This window comes from Mauremys mutica, chromosome 3 (assembly GCF_020497125.1).
Source record: "Mauremys mutica isolate MM-2020 ecotype Southern chromosome 3, ASM2049712v1, whole genome shotgun sequence".
In the NCBI taxonomy this organism is placed as follows: domain Eukaryota; kingdom Metazoa; phylum Chordata; order Testudines; family Geoemydidae; genus Mauremys; species Mauremys mutica.
The window spans coordinates 105,924,680-105,940,587 of record NC_059074.1 but is presented as its reverse complement, the minus strand read 5'-3'; the positions used below and the strand labels follow the sequence as shown (position 1 = coordinate 105,940,587).

Genomic DNA, 15,908 nt, shown 5'->3' with positions numbered 1-15,908 from the left:
TAGCCAAGCCCTTAGTGCTGATTGGTCATAAAGTGGTGCTAAGAGGAGTGTGAGCAGTTTTTTGACAGATGGGGTGAGAAAACTTGATGTGTGGGGTGTGAACAAATTGCATAAGGCTGTGAATTTTTGACAGCTTGTGATCCAATATCTACTGACACTCTGCACCAAGTAGAGTTGCACCTCCTCATTCTTAATTTGACCCATATTGAGAAATCATTCTCCTTATTCTGGGATCTGGAGGGAGGGTCTTTGAGAAGACTGACTGGGTCATGGGTGAACCAGTTTACTCTGCAATAAACTCACCATGGAGAGTCAGAGTAGGAACGGAAGATGTCAAGAGGAGAGCAGTTTTCTCTGGTAGCTATTTAAATCCTGTTAGTGATATACTTAAATTTGTATATACATTCCAGTTTTTGTCTTCCTCTGTGTGTATATACTTATCCATCTGTCTTGTGTGTATATATTTCTAATATGTTCAGCTTATGAAAAATATGAATGATTTTGAGCATTATGAGCTCTGTCCCTTTTCTCAGAAGGCATACAATGTACTGAATCACCTGGCAACACTTCTACAGAAGCTTCTTTAATTCAGAGGCCCTTGGTGCGATGTAGAATTAGCAGTTAAGTCTGTACCCATCATATTGAATACAATCCTTCTGAACTTCCACACAATTGGAATAGAACAGGGTGTTTTTAAAAGTGAAGAGATTGAATTTAGAACATTGTGTTTTATATTTCAGTTCTGATTCAATAGTAATTACACTTTAAACAATAACCACTTTGCTTTACACTACAAAGACACAATTGTCATTAATCTCTATTATATAGCTCAGGTTTAAGAGGAAGCTCTGGGTATGTCTACACTACGGGACTATTCCGAATTTGCATAAACCGGTTTTGTAAAACAGATTTTATAAAATCGAGTGCGCGCGGCCACACTAAACACATTAAATCGGTAGTGTGCGTCCATGGTCCGAGGCTAGCGTCGATTTCTGGAGCGTTGCACTGTGGGTAGCTATCCCGTAGCTATCCCATAGTTCCCGCAGCCTCCCCCGCCCCTTGGCATTTCCGGGTTGAGATCCCAGTGCCTGATGGGGCAAAAATCATTGTCGCGTGTGGTTCTGGGTACAGCCTCACCCCTCCCTCCCTGAGCAGCAGACAACCGTTTCGCGCCTTTTTTTGCTTGGTGAACTGTGCAGACGCCATAACACAGCAAGCATGGACCCTGCTCAGCTCCATACCGCAATCGTGGATGTTTTAAACACCTCGCGCACTCTCCTGCAGTATATGCTGAACCAGGACCTTCAATCCGAGGCGAGGAGGAGGCGGATACGGCAGCGCGGCAATGACAGTGATGAGGACATGGACACAGAATTCTCTCAAACCGCGGGCCCCTGCGCTTTGGAGATCCTGATGGTAATGGGGCAGATTCTATCCATTGAACGCCGATTTTGGGCCCGGGAAACAAGCACTGACTGGTGGGACCGCATTGTGTTGCAGGTGTGGGACGATTCCCAGTGGCTGCGAAACTTTCGCATGCGTAAGGGCACTTTCATGGAACTTTGTGACTTGCTTGCCCCTGCCCTGAAACGCCATAATACCAAGATGAGAGCAGCCCTCACAGTAGAGAAGCGAGTGGCGATAGCCCTGTGGAAGCTTGCAACGCCAGACAGCTACCGGTCAGTCGGGAATCAATTTGGAGTTGGAAAATCTACTGTGGGGGCTGCTGTGATGCAAGTAGCCAAAGCAATCACTAAGCTGCTGCTACGAAAGATTGTGACTCTGGGAAATGTGCAGGCCATAGTGGATGGCTTTGCTGCACTGGGATTCCCTAACTGTGGGGGGGCGATAGATGGAACCCATATCCCTATCTTGGCACCGCAGCGCCAGGGCACCCAGTACGTAAACCGCAAGGGGTACTTTTCAATGGTGCTGCAAGCACTGGTAGATCACAAGGGACGTTTCACAAACATCCACGTGGGATGGCCAGGGAGGGTTCATGACGCTCGCGTCTTCAGAAGCACTACTCTGTTTAAACGGCTGCAGCAAGGGGATTACTTCCCAGACCAGAAAATAACAGTTGGGGATGTTGAAATGCCTGTCGTTATCCTGGGGGACCCAGCCTACCCCTTGATGCCATGGCTCATGAAGCCATACACAGGCAGCCTGGACAGTGGTCAGGATCTGTTCAATTACAGGCTGAGCAAGTGCAGAATGGTGGTGGAATGTGCATTTGGCCGTTTAAAGGCGCGCTGGCGGACATTACTGACTCGCTCAGACCTCAGCCAAACCAATGTCCCCTATGTTATTACTGCTTGCTGTATTCTCCACAACCTCTGTGAGAGTAAGGGGGAGACCTTTATGGCGGGGTGGGAGGCTGAGGCAAATCACCTGGCCGCTGATTACGCGCAGCCAGACACCAGGGAGATTAGAAGAGCACACCAGGAAGCGGTGCTCATCAGAGAAGCTTTGAAAAGGAGCTTCATCAATGGCCAGGGTACAGTGTGACTGCTGTGTTTGTTGATGAACACCCAACCCCCTTGATTGACTCATTCCCTGTAAGCAACTCACCCTCCCCCTTCGAGTACAGCTTACTTATTCAAATAAAGTCACTCTCGTTTAAAAATCATGAATTCTTTATTAATTCATTATAAAAAGAGGGAGAGAAGTAAGGGTGTGGTTTGGGAGGAGGATAGGAAGGATGGAGAAGGCCATTAAAAACATTCACAGTAACGACATCCTTCTGGTTGGGCTGTCCACGGGGGTGGAGTGGGCGGGTGCACGGAGCCTCCCCCCACGCGTTCTTACACGTCTGGGTGAGGAGGATATGGAACATGGTGAGGGTTGAGGGTGGTTATACAGGGGCTGCAGCGGCACTCTGTGATCCTGCTGCTGTTCCTGAAGCTCCACAAGACGCCGGAGCATGTCAGTTTGATCACGCAGCAGCCCCAGAGTTGCATCCCGCCACCGCTGATCTTCCTGCCGCCACCTCTCATCTCGGTTGTCCCTCCTGTCCTCACGTTCACTGGCCTCTTTCCTGTAATTTGAAACCACGTCCTTCCACTCATTCAGATGAGCTCTTTCATTGCGTGTAACTTCCATAATATCCGAGAACATCTCATCTCGCGTCTTCTTTTTCCTCCGCCTTATCTGTGCTAGCCTTTGGGATGGAGGAGGGACGCTTGAAATATTTGCAGCTGCATGAGGGAGATAAATATTTAGAAAGATACATTTTACAGAACAATGGTTATACTATTTCACAGTGAACAGCAGTATTCACCACCTAGCACATGTGATTTCCCTACAAGGTCGCATTTTTTCATCTTAATAGTGAGTGCCTGCAGCTCTGGAGTTACAGATCTCACAGACGCAGGTCCAGGCATCATAATTCAGCTTGCATGCGGCCATGGTAAGCCACTGTCTTTCGGCTTCTGTAGTGATTTAACCCTTCCCCCCCAACAACGCATGGCTAATACCACGCTAGCTCCCTGCTAATCAACAACCTTCCCCCCCCCACCCACTGCGTGTCTGGTGCCTTGGGGAAGATCGCCGGTGACCAAACACAGAAAAGATCATCGGCATTTCACTCCTCCCCTCCCCCCGCTTCGCTACGTGCAGGAAAGTTTTTTTTTAAGTTGATGCAGTCCACGAACCCAGTAGAAAAATGGCCACCCCCCCTTACTTAAATTCCTGATTTTTAAGCAGGTTATCCTGAACGATATCACTTTGCTGAGGATAACAGAACAAGATAAAGAACGGATGCTTCTTGAATGCCAGCAGTCACCGGGACCATACGCTGCTATGCTTTGCCACGCAATGATACCTGATTACTTGCTACATGCATGGCGTGGTAAAGTGTCCTACCATGGTGGGCGGAACAAGGCTGCCTTGCCCAGAAACCTTCTGCAAAGGCTTCTGGAGTACCTACAGGAGCGCTTCATCGAGATGTCCCTGGAGGATTTCCTCTCAATCCCTGGACATGTTAACAAACTTTTCTAAGTAACTATACTGTCTGCGAATGCATCCCAAGACCTCAGGGCAAATCAATCATTAAAAAAGGCTTGCTTAAAAAAAATGTTTGATATTTGCAAAGGTACACTCACCAGAGGTCCCTTCCATGGCGTCATTGTCTGGGATAGTGGCTTGTGAGGGCTGGGAGGACGGTAATTCCATCAGGGTGATAAAAAGCTCCTGGCTGCTGGGGCTCACGGAGTGCTGTGTGCTCTCTGCTAGGTCTTCCTCCTCTTCTTCATCTTCCTCTTCCCCGTCTGCATAATCCTCAGCCATGGCAGAGATTACAACCCCCACCTCGGAATCCACGATCAGGGGTGGGGTACTTGTGGCGCAGCCCCCTAAAATTGCATGCAGCTCAGCATAGAAGCGGCATGTTTTTCGACCTGCCCCTGACCTTCCGTTTGCTTCTTTGTTTTTCTGGTAGGCTTGTCTGAGCTCCTTAACTTTCACTCTGCACTGCACTGAGTCCCTGCTGTGGCCTTTATCCGTCATAGCCTTAGAAATTCTTTCAAATACTTTTTCATTTCGTCTTTTGGAACGCAGTTCTGTTAGCACTGAATCCTCTCCCCAGATAGCGATCAGATCCAGTACCTCCCGTGTAGTCCATGCTGGGGCTCTTTTACGATTCTCAGGAGACTGCATTGTTAACGCTGATGAGCTGTGCGTGGTCACCTGTGCTGATGAGATGAGATCTCAACGCTGGGGAAGCAGGAAATGAATTTCAAAAGTTCGCGGGGCATTTCCTGTCTACCTGGCCAGTGCATCCGAGTTCAGAATGATGTCCAGAGCGGTCACTGGTGCACTGTGGGATAGCTCCCGGAGGCCAATGCCGTCGATCAGCGTCCACACTAACCCTAATCCGATATGTTAATACCGATACTAGCGTTACTCCTCTCATTAGGGAGGAGTACAGAAACCGGTTTAAAGAGCCATTAAAATCGATATAAGGTGCCTCCTAGTGTGGACGGTTGTGGCGTTAAATCGGTTTTACGCTCCTAAAACCGATTTAAACGCCTAGTGTAGACCAGGCCTCTAATAGTAGTTTTGCTTTCAAAATTATTTACACCATAACAGGAAAATAAGTCCTTTCCCCTCTTAAGTGGTTTAGGGCATAGAAAAGAACATTTAATTTCTGGATATACAGTGTACATCTTACTGTTATAGTAAGAAAATGGACATGCCTTGAAGGAATAGGTCTGACAGTGCAATGAAGACACTGCTATATCCTAGTACCAAATTCTGGTCCCAGTTACACCAGTGTAGATCAAAATTTACAAACTTGATTTCAATGAAGTTACTCTAGTTTCTCACTGATGTAACTGACAGCAGAATTTGGTTCTTATCTTGCATTGGTCAGATCTCTTGGCAGAATTTTCTTCAGAAACTTTTAGATATTAGAACTAGAGTATATATTTCAGACTTAAGATGTATAACTTCAGTATAACTAAATATTATGTGTCAGACCCACAGCTGGGATAAACTGGCATAGTTCTATTGAAGTCTGTGGAGTCATGCCAGTTTATTCCAGCTGACAGCCTGGCCCAGAATGCATAAGAAACCTAAACATTGTAACTTGATACACCTCTACCCCGATATAAGGTGGTCCTCGGGAGACAAAAAATCTCACCGCTTTATAGGTGAGACCATGTTATATCAAACTTGCTTTGGCCCCCCTGTTCCTTGTTCCCTGACCGCCCTCTCCAGAGTCCCCCATCCCATATCACCTCGAGGACCCCACCCCCTACCCAACACCCCTGTCCCCTGACTGCTCCGACCCCTATCCACCCCCCACCACCTCACCCCATGACAGGCACTCACCGGCAGCGGCGGGAAGTGGAGCAGCCCGGCCCCAGCCTGCTCCACTCTGCCACCTCCCAGCCGCAGTGCTCCACTTCCCACTGCCGGTGAGTGCGGGGAGTTGGGGAAAGGATGCCCCCCCGCACTCACCTGCGGCGGGAAGCAGGGCGATGCGGCCCTAGACCACTCCGCTTTCCTTGCCCCAGCCCCAGTCGTGTTGTTGGGGGGTGGCTGGGGAAAGGTCCTGAATTCACCTGCCCAGCGAGAAGTGGAGCGCCACGGCTGGGAGCTGGCGGAGTGGAGCTGGCTGTGGCTGTGCTGCTCCGCTTCCCACTGCCGGTGAGCGCGGGGAGGTTGGGGAAAGGACGTCCTCTGCACTCACCTGCGGTGGGAAGCGGAGCGACGTGGCCCCAGCCCACTCCACTCCACCACCTCCCAGCTGTGGCGCTCCGCTTCCCGCCAGGCAGGTGAGTGCAGGACCTTTCCCCAGCCGCCCCACAGCGACACGGCTGGGGCCGGGGCAAGGAAAGCGGAGCGGTCTGGGGCTGTGTCGCTCTGCTTCCTGCTGCAGGTGAGTGCAGAGAGGTTAGGGAAAGGACGCCCCCCCCCATACTCACTGGTGGCGGGAAGTGGAGCGCTGCGGCTGGGAGCTGGTGGAGTGGAGTGGGCTGGGGTCGAGCTGCTCCGCTTCCGCCGCTGCTGGTGAGTGCGGGGGGGGGGATACCTTCCCCCAAGACCCCTCCCCCGAACAACACAGCTGGGGCTGGGGAAGCAGAGCGAGCTGCTCCCAGCCCCCCGCTAATCCCCCGGGCCACTCTGGGACTGCGGGGCCCCCAAAAGTGCCCTCCCACAGCTCCTGCCCCCCAGACCCTGGGGGGGAGCCCCTGACTGCCCCCAAGATCCTCTGCCCCTTATCGAACCCCTTGGCCCTGCCTGGCCCGGCACCCTTAACACACTGCTCAGAGCAGCGTGTCAGAGCTTTATTGCCTTGTATGCGAACCCGCCTTATATCGGGTTGCATTATATCGGGGTAGAGGTGTATTTGTAATTTTTTTCTAGCTTGCTCTTCCTTTGGAGCCTCATGTGGCAATGCCTTTTCACAGATGTTTCAGTAGATGGTAAAAGTAAATCCCAGCAGCTGAAATATCTACTCTCATAGGTCAAAAGAAACTTTCATACTTTAGGAGCTATATCCTGAAGCTTTATTCAGCTGTCATTCAGGCAAAACTCTCATCGTAGCCAAATGAGTAAGACATTCAGGATATGAACATCAGGTTATATATAAAGATATACTTTTTTGACAAAACAAATGCTATGCACTGTTTTCAAATCAGCTTTCAATATGCAACATTTGTTAGGTAATACTAGCCTTAAGAGGATTCAGTTCTGAAAACTGACTACAAATAGTTCTAGGGGGTTCTAGTTGTATGTTGATGACTTCCACATCAAATTTGTGCAATTTACATGTAAAATAATATTGTTTTGCTAACTCCACTCTATAAACTCAAGCTGAGAGACAAAAATCTAGCTGTTTTTTTCTTTTCTGGCTCATGAATTAGCACTAATAATGAAGATTTTGTATACCAAATTTTGCCCCCAGTTATACATGTACAACCTCACTGTCTCCAAATGACAAATGGGTTGCACAGGTGTAACTGATGGCAGAATATAGCCCCAGACTTGGAACTTGTATAACAATTCTGTTAATGATTTTGGAGTCAGAATAGAATCCAGTTAATTTTCCCATAACTCTGTTGGCTCTCCAGTACCAAGTATAAAAAGTAGTCAACATTTTTTTTGTCAATTCATTTAGCTGATATAATTCTGAATGCAAATGAATTTAGGAAATATATCTGAGTAAGACGGTGCAAGTTTTACAAATTTTTTAGAGGAAAACCACATTTTGCTTTATTGTACTCAGGAACATACGAAGTACTCTGTGGTAAAGACTAAGTCCTGAAAGAAAATCAGGTGACTTACTCCTTCAGCTCTTAAATGTATTTTCTAGTCCCCCTTTTTATTTCTATTTGCCACCTTAAAGACTTTGAGATTATTCCAGTCATACTATGATTCTTTAAACTAGTCTAATTTCACAATGGTGTTTTCCTAAGAATGTAACTTTTTCTCTATCTAGGTGGAGGTGGATATACGGGAGGCTGGAGAGAGTAGGGGGGTGTTGGGACTTGATAATCACATAAACAAGGCCTTCTAAATAGTGAGCTAAGATAAAAGTAGAACCTCCTCTTTCCCTTCCACCTTGATTCAGAGACAGGCAGCCACAGCAACCAAGTGTGAAAGACATATTTGGACTTTGATAGAAAAGATCAACAAAATCACCAATTCTTGTTTAGAACACTTACAAAATTATGTTATAACTTTTTGAAAACTAGGAAAAGGCCTCGTTTGATTCACAAAACTTGACAGCATGATCACAATGCTTTTTCATCTGGGAATAAAATTTTCTGCTACCTACTATTCCTTCTTTTTGGAAGGATCAGTAGTAGCAAAAGTCCAGCTCTTTATTCAGAGCTACTGGAATTTTTCTAAACCTTTTCTGCACATCTCTAGTCTTAACCCACTAGTGTTTCCATGGAAGGCCAAGGACAAAAGAAGTTTCTGTAGCCCTGGTAAGTTATAATAGACAGGTGCACTTGGCAGAGTTTGTAAAATCTGTTCCACAGTGTTATGTGTGCAAAAGGAATATAGAAAATTAATTATAAATAAACTTTTGGTCTATAATATGTCAGTTATATTTTCAGAAGTAAGACTCAGCATGTACAACTGGCTTTTTGAAACCCACATTGATTTACCTCTTCACAGCAGTGGGAAGGTACTCAAGACTGCAAGGTTTTAATCGACAATCCCTTTAAATGAATAAAACATTACAACATACTTGTTATATTTGGTACCAGTGGACAAATGCAATTCTAGTTTCCCATTAAGTTGTCCAATACTCCTTTTCTAAGAAAATTATGTTTTATAGATGAGTAATTTGTCTGTAGGATCCTAAGAGGTCTGGACAGCAAAAGAATGCTGCACACCTCCTTTTCATCAGTGGTCCCTAGACTTGGCACTCCCATAATGATTTTCTGACTTTGATCTTTTATTTGGTTGGGTTTTTTTAGTTTTGTGCTTAGTTTTGATTAACAGACATGGGCTCTTCAGGCTGAATTCATGCTCAGCACAAGGTTTAATCAATAGCAGGGGTGCTGGAATAATTTGTATAGTGGGGGTGCTGAGAGTTATTCAACCAAACTGTAAACCCTGTATATGATGGACACCACTGCAAGCCAAGGGGTGCAGCAGCACCCCCAGCAAGCCTAGTTCCCTCACCTGTGATCAATAGTTACCTTGCTTAGTGCTGCTCTGCAAAGGTTTGATTCAGCCCCCACCCCCCTTACTTATGGGCCAAGTCACTGAAAGAAGGGATGGGTGGTCCAGAGAGAGATAATATGATATACGGAAATATACCTATCTCATAGAACTGGAAATGACCCTGAGAGGTCATTGAGTCCAGCCCTCTGCCTTCACTAGCAGGACCAAGTACTGATTTTGCCCCAGATCCCTAATTGCCCCTCCCAAGGGCTGAACCCACAATGCTGGGTCTAGCAGGCCAGTGCTCAAACCACCGAGCTATCCCTGCCCCCAAGCAGCCCCAATTTTGGTTCCTCAAAATCAGAGATGCTTAAAACCGATGCCTAAAACAGGGCTCATCACCGCGAGCCACACAACTGAACGCGCCTGACCTGCCTCCGTCCTGCCCTAGGAGGCACCGGGGAGCAGCCCAGGCACCCGGGCGGGCACCAAGCCTGAGCCCGCCACGCCGGCAGGGGACGCTGCAGGCGCCTCTGTCCTGCCGCCGCCAGCGCACGAAGGGTGCCGGGCCTCACATCCGGGTCTGGGGCAGAGGCGTGTTTTGCTCAGCAGCCTCCTTGCTCTCCCCCCGCAGTCTCCGGGACTCAGTAAATGGCGGCGGCTCCGCTGGGGTGGAGGAGGCGGGGCCAAGGCCGAGAAACTTTATAGCCACGCCCACCCCGCGGGCCCCGCGCTTCCGGTGCGGCCCCCACAGCGCGAGCGCGGCGGCCGGGCCTCGCAGGGACAGCGGCGCGCGCGGGGCCCGAGAGGAAGCGGCTCGCGGGATTCACCTCCCCCCCCCCCGCCGGCCGGGCGGGCGGCCGTTGCCCGGCGCGATGGAGGGCCTGACGCTGAGCGAGGCGGAGCAGCGCTACTACTGCGACCTCTTCTCCTACTGCGACACCGAGAGCACCAAGAAGGTGGCGCCCAACGGGCGGGTGCTGGAGCTGTTCCGCGCCGCGCAGCTGCCCAGCGAGGTGGTCCTGCAGGTACCGGCCGCTACCCGCCCCCGCGGGCTGGCACCGCCTCCCCCGGACCGCCGCCCTTTGCCCCCGCTGCCGGGGGCGGGGATCCTCCCCCCCCCCCCCCCGCCTCCGGGCGCCGAGCAGCCCCTCAGCCGCCCCCGGGTGCAGGGAGGATTCTGCCTCTTCCCCAACCGCCCCGTCATCCCTCCCGGGGGTGCCTGGCGCCGCCGCCGCTGCTGCCCTGAAGGCACCGGGGTGGGGGGGCTTCCCTCAAGGGCTGCCCGTGCCCCGCGTGCTGGGCCATCCCCCTGCATCGCCCCGAGCCTGTTCTTCGCCTGCAGCGGGGGGCTCTGTGCTGGGGGTGGGGGAGGTGCCCGAGGGCAGTCGCCTGCTCCCGAGATACGATGTGGAATGGCAACTTCAGCGCCCTCGTCTCCTGCTGGGCTTGGGCTTGTGCCCGTGCAGCGCTGGGAACGGGGTAATTCTGCTTATCCAACTCGGGGACGCGCTGCGCGTGTTGTCGTGGGATCGCAGTGTTAGTATTGGGTTAATATATAGTTCAGAGGCCTCCACTTGCTGCTTTGGGGAGGCTACGTTGCTGAGCTCCTGGGGTAACATTGGCCACTGGCAGGGAAGTAGATCACTTGTAAAAGCTTTACAGTGAAGTCCATCCACAGCCTGGGAACTCCACCAGTCCTGGGAAATACTAGGAAACAGGAAATCTGTATGTTATTCCTGATGATGCTACTGGCTCAGTGACCTTGTTCAAATAATTAAATAATGCTTGTTTCTTAATTTGCAAAAAATGGAGTACCTGCATATCTTTGTAAAGCACATTGGCATCTACTAGAGAAAAAATGCAATTTTAAAACTATGTAATATTGGCTAGGTTGTGCTAACGCAGTAGATTCCTACTAGCAATGTGTGGAAGCAAACATTCCAGAACTACTTCTGTGACCAGTGGGAACTGGGACTCATCTGAGAGCTATGTTACACAGTTACAAGTAGTGCTTCCAGTATAGCTAAAGGGATAATTTAGCATCGTTTGCCTAGTATAGTTCCTAGAAAAGTATCCACAGGGGAACTGTAGTTGCAACAACTGTGCATCCTGAATTGTTGCTATCACTGCATCCACCATAATGTGTTCATGGCCTTGACATTTGTGAAGTTTTTTGAGTTCCCTGAAAGATGCTTTAAGCAGAGTAAAGTATTTCCAGAAAGCCATACCACCTCATAGGTTCACTGGTGCCTCAGTGAAGAGTCAGAGTGCATTATTGTAGTTTAAGACCAACAAGGACATGTATGTCAACTGTCTGCAACTCAAAAGTGGGATTAATTTCAGGAGCTTGTGTACACTTAATCAGGAGGTGTTGGTGTTACTTTTTAGACACCTAAAAGTGAGTGGTTAGATTAGTAGAAAGGAGTTTAAAATGAACCAGATCATGTGCTTCAGCTCAGTAAAAGAGGGTGATAAGTTATGGGTGGTGTAAAAATTCTGGTGAGGACTAAATGCCAAAATTAATTTAAATTACTAGGAAATCTGGTTGTCTGATTTATTGATTTGATGTCCTTATCTTTCATTCATGATCTACACTGTTTAAATCTCTAAACTAAAAGAAAACTAATTTTTAAAAATATTTTATGAATGAGACCTTGAGGGCCACCCACTATTAGTATTTGTGTTCTGAATTACAGATTCCCACATTCCTTAAACTCATCACATGAACACAATTGGATACGTTTTATTTTGTTTAGTGTCTCTTCCATGTTGTGTGTATATAAAATAGTTGTGTATATATAAAATAGTACAGTGGTAGCACTCTATACTTGATGCAATAGCTTATTGGAGTAGTATAGTCTTGTGCTTTTGTACAGAAGTGCTCACAGGTTCAAATTCTACCTAGTCTGTCTCAATGGAGGTGAATATTCTCTTTCAGAGTGATATTCTCTTGAAGAGTAATGCGTGCTGGGAGAGAGAAATGTAAGATATACAAGTAGTTTACACGGTTATAAATGAACTGGATCAAGTCAGGAAAGAGAACCTGGGTGTCATTGTAGACAGCTCAGTGAAGATGTCCTATCAATAGGCAGCTGCAGTTATGAACCAAACAATGTTAGGGTGCATAAGGAAAGAGATGAATAATAATACAAAAGATGTAAAATGCCTCTATAAATCAATAATGTGGCTTCATCTGGAATGCTGTGTGCAGTACTGGTCACCCTGTCTCAGAAATATTGAAGAACTAGGGGAAGTTCTGAAAAGAGCAAATAATGATCAAGGACACATAAAAAACTCTCATATGAAGATTGAGAAGACCCAGGTTTAGTTTAGAAAAGTATATAAAATAAAGAATGGAAATGGCTATTCTTATTTCATAATCCAAGAAGAGAACATTCAAAACCAAAGGTAAATTTGTTCACACCGCATTTAACTCAATTGTGGAACTCAATGCCACAGGAAGTGATTGAGGCAAAGAACTTAATGAGACTGAAGAAAAGGGAATAGACATTTGTATGGATATCAAGAATAACCAGAGTTAACATAACACAAATTTGTAGAAAGGTTATTGAACCTCATTCTTCAGGGTATAAATCAGTCTGTAGCTATTGGAGATCAGGATGAGACCTAGTGTGGGTGGCAGATTATCCACATCTGCCTACTGTGGGGTTCTTCCACTTTCCTCTGAGACACCTGGTGTTGGACACTGAGGAAGGAGACAGTAGAATAGATTAGGTGGACCTCAGACTTGATCCAGTAGGACAATTCCCATGTTCCTATAGAATGTAACATTTAGTACTAAACAACCAAAATGTGAGTACATATTATAGATTTTGAGTTTATTTAGCCCAGTCAGATTGCCCCAGATTTGAGAATGCTGGGTCTATTAACTAAGTGATTGGGCAACAAAATGGCAAATGAAATTTAATGTGGATAAATGTAAAGTAATGCACATTGGAAAAAATAACCCCAACTATACATACAACATGATGGGGGCTAATTTAGCTACAACGAGTCAGGAAAAAGATCTTGGAGTCATCGTGGATAGTTCTCTGAAGATGTCCACGCAGTGTGCAGAGGCGGTCAAAAAAGCAAACAGGATGCTAGGAATCATTAAAAAGGGGATAGAAAATAAGACTGAGAATATATTATTGCCCTTATATAAATCCATGGTACGCCCACATCTCGAATACTGTGTACAGATGTGGTCTCCTCACCTCAAAAAAGATATTCTAGCACTAGAAAAGGTTCAGAAAAGGGCAACTAAAATGATTAGGGGGTTGGAGAGGGTCCCATACGAGGAAAGATTAAAGAGGCTAGGACTCTTCAGCTTGGAAAAGAGAAGACTAAGGGGGGATATGATAGAGATATATAAAATCATGAGTGATGTCGAGAAAGTGGATAAGGAAAAGTTTTTACTTATTCCCATAATACAAGAACTAGGGGTCACCAAATGAAATTAATAGGCAGCAGGTTTAAAACAAATAAAAGGAAGTTCTTCTTCACGCAGCGCACAGTCAACTTGTGCAACTCCTTACCTGAGGAGGTTGTGAAGGCTAGGACTATAACAATGTTTAAAAGGGGACTGGATAAATTCATGGTGGCTAAGTCCATAAATGGCTATTAGCTAGGATGGGTAAGAATGGTGTCCCTAGCCTCTGTTCGTCAGAGGATGGAGATGGATGGCAGGAGAGAGATCACTTGATCGTTGCCTGTTAGGTTCACTCCCTCTGGGGCACCTGGCATTGGCCACTGTCGGTAGACAGATACTGGGCTAGATGGACCTTTGGTCTGACCCGGTACGGCCATTCTTATGTTCTTATGTATACGTGTGGATTTCCATTATAACCTTTTGTCTTCACAGGTTCTTAATCAGAGGCAGTAGAAATCTTAAGGCATCTTTTGTTAAAATCAGTACAGGCTTGATTAAAAATCAGAATCTTTGACTTTGTGGGAATTTTTGTTTCGCTTCTTTCCTTCCTTGGACTTACATGTTATTCACTGTGCCACAAGACGGGTGGTTGGGAGCAAGGCTCACACAATCTTCTCTGATGAGCTATACATTTCTGTTGGATTTTATTCTACAACAGAGAAGGCTAATGCACGGCTGCTGGTGCACCCAAAAAAAAAATCTCAGTTCTGCTGCTAAGCCTCACCCCTCAATTATGTATTAAATAAACCAAGGAAATCAATATACAAAAATCTTTGTAGTGAAGCAGTTACAGCTGCTACACACACATGCTTGACAAACCCTTAAGAGCAAGAAAATGAAAAGATGAACCACCTAGCGGTGTAACCCTTCACTCCTCCACCCACAAAAACACACAGCTTACCATTACCACAGCTGAGACACCATTCACCACAACCTTAACTCTGCTAATGTCAGCCTTTCATTAATCCGTTGAACTGCCATTCTGCAGGCAGTTCTTTTCTAACTAACCAGATTATTTTTTGCCCCAATGCTAAAGGATGTACCCAAAAGTGCAAATGGGGGAAAGGTGTGACAGCCTCAGCTGTTTCATAATCAAGTCTTTTGTGTATTTTTAAATTAGGATTCAGAGTCAAGCAGTTGAGATTGAGTAGATACCACCTTTCCAGGCCCATATGCATGTAAATAGTGTTCAAAATGCAGCAGTTCATTGTTTGAGGTGCACAATGGAGAGGCCACACACTATCAGTGTACTGTGAAGCACTATTCTCTGGTAGCAGAGAGGATTGGTTTGTGGACAGACCAATGGAGGGCACAGGATGGATAACTTGACCATGAACTACTTGTATTGAGGAGTACCAAAACCCAGTCTGCCTTTACTATTGCAGTTCTAGTGACTGTACCAGTTGGAGACCATGATACCCTTCTCTTCTCTGCACAGTGTGCTTTTTGAAAGTGAACGCCTTGATTTTTCATGGATGAGGATTTTGCCACTTCTTTAGTCAATCTGCAATTTTAATTAGACAATGCCATATTTGCTTTCATTTGAAAACCTAGTTTGAAACCATAAAAGAACTAGAAATAATTTTCTAAATTGACAATTTAAACTCTGAATATATTAGATGCCATTGATTGTGCTGCATCCATTGATTGTGTAGAAATGTTATGGATATCTAATTTCCATACAAAAACTTTCTCATCACAATTGTCTTTTAAAACAAATATGATTTTTTTCTTCAAATTAAAGGTTTCAATCTAACAAAGAATCTAAACATCAAAAAATAAAGTGTAAAGGAAAACCTATCCATCAGAATAAATATTTGGTATTTTCACAAAGTTTGGATAAATCAGGCTATATTTTAAAACCTGTTTAAAAAAGTTAAGGTAGTAAACTGGCATTGAAGTATCAAGTGAAGTCCTGTTAACCGAAGTATGACACATGCTAATTTTCTGAATAAAAGTACACTGGTGAATTAAATTGAAAAGTACAGAAGCACGTGTAAGTTTTAGCCTGTGTAATGAATTAGAACATGAAATAGGAGAATTTTCTCAAAAGTAATTTAAAATCAGTTCTTGGTGAAACTCATTAGTGTAGTATTGAAATTATTCATTAAATTAGGCCTCCATGATTTTCCCTTTTCTTTTACTTTGTTAGGCTTTTACAGAACCAGACTAACACGGCTACCTCTCTGATATTTGTTAGGCTTATCAGTTACTATTATATTGGTTTAGGGGTTATATTTGACAGCAAAGATATTTTTGGAACAAAATATTTCAGGGATATTGAAGTAAATGATTTGAAGACTTCAGTACTGGATTTATATAATTCTTGTTAAAGTTGCATAATCAC

General features: G+C 45.9%; 1 protein-coding gene across 11 annotated transcripts in view; it reads left to right on the top strand.

Annotated features, from left to right (window-relative positions):
* The first annotated feature begins 9,864 nt into the window (after window positions 1-9,864).
* REPS1 (RALBP1 associated Eps domain containing 1) overlaps window positions 9,865-15,908 on the top strand; it is a 121,315-nt gene continuing 115,271 nt past the window's right edge. For 3 of the 11 annotated variants that reach the window (XM_045011741.1, XM_045011742.1, XM_045011738.1), the window contains exon 1: window positions 9,873-10,154. In XM_045011741.1, the coding sequence (XP_044867676.1) occupies window positions 10,002-10,154 (153 nt within the window). In that variant the 5' untranslated portion in view covers window positions 9,873-10,001. Of the gene's footprint in view, window positions 10,155-15,908 lie in introns of all 11 variants that reach the window. The other 8 variants (XM_045011740.1, XM_045011736.1, XM_045011745.1 and 5 more) reach the window with 7 other exon arrangements.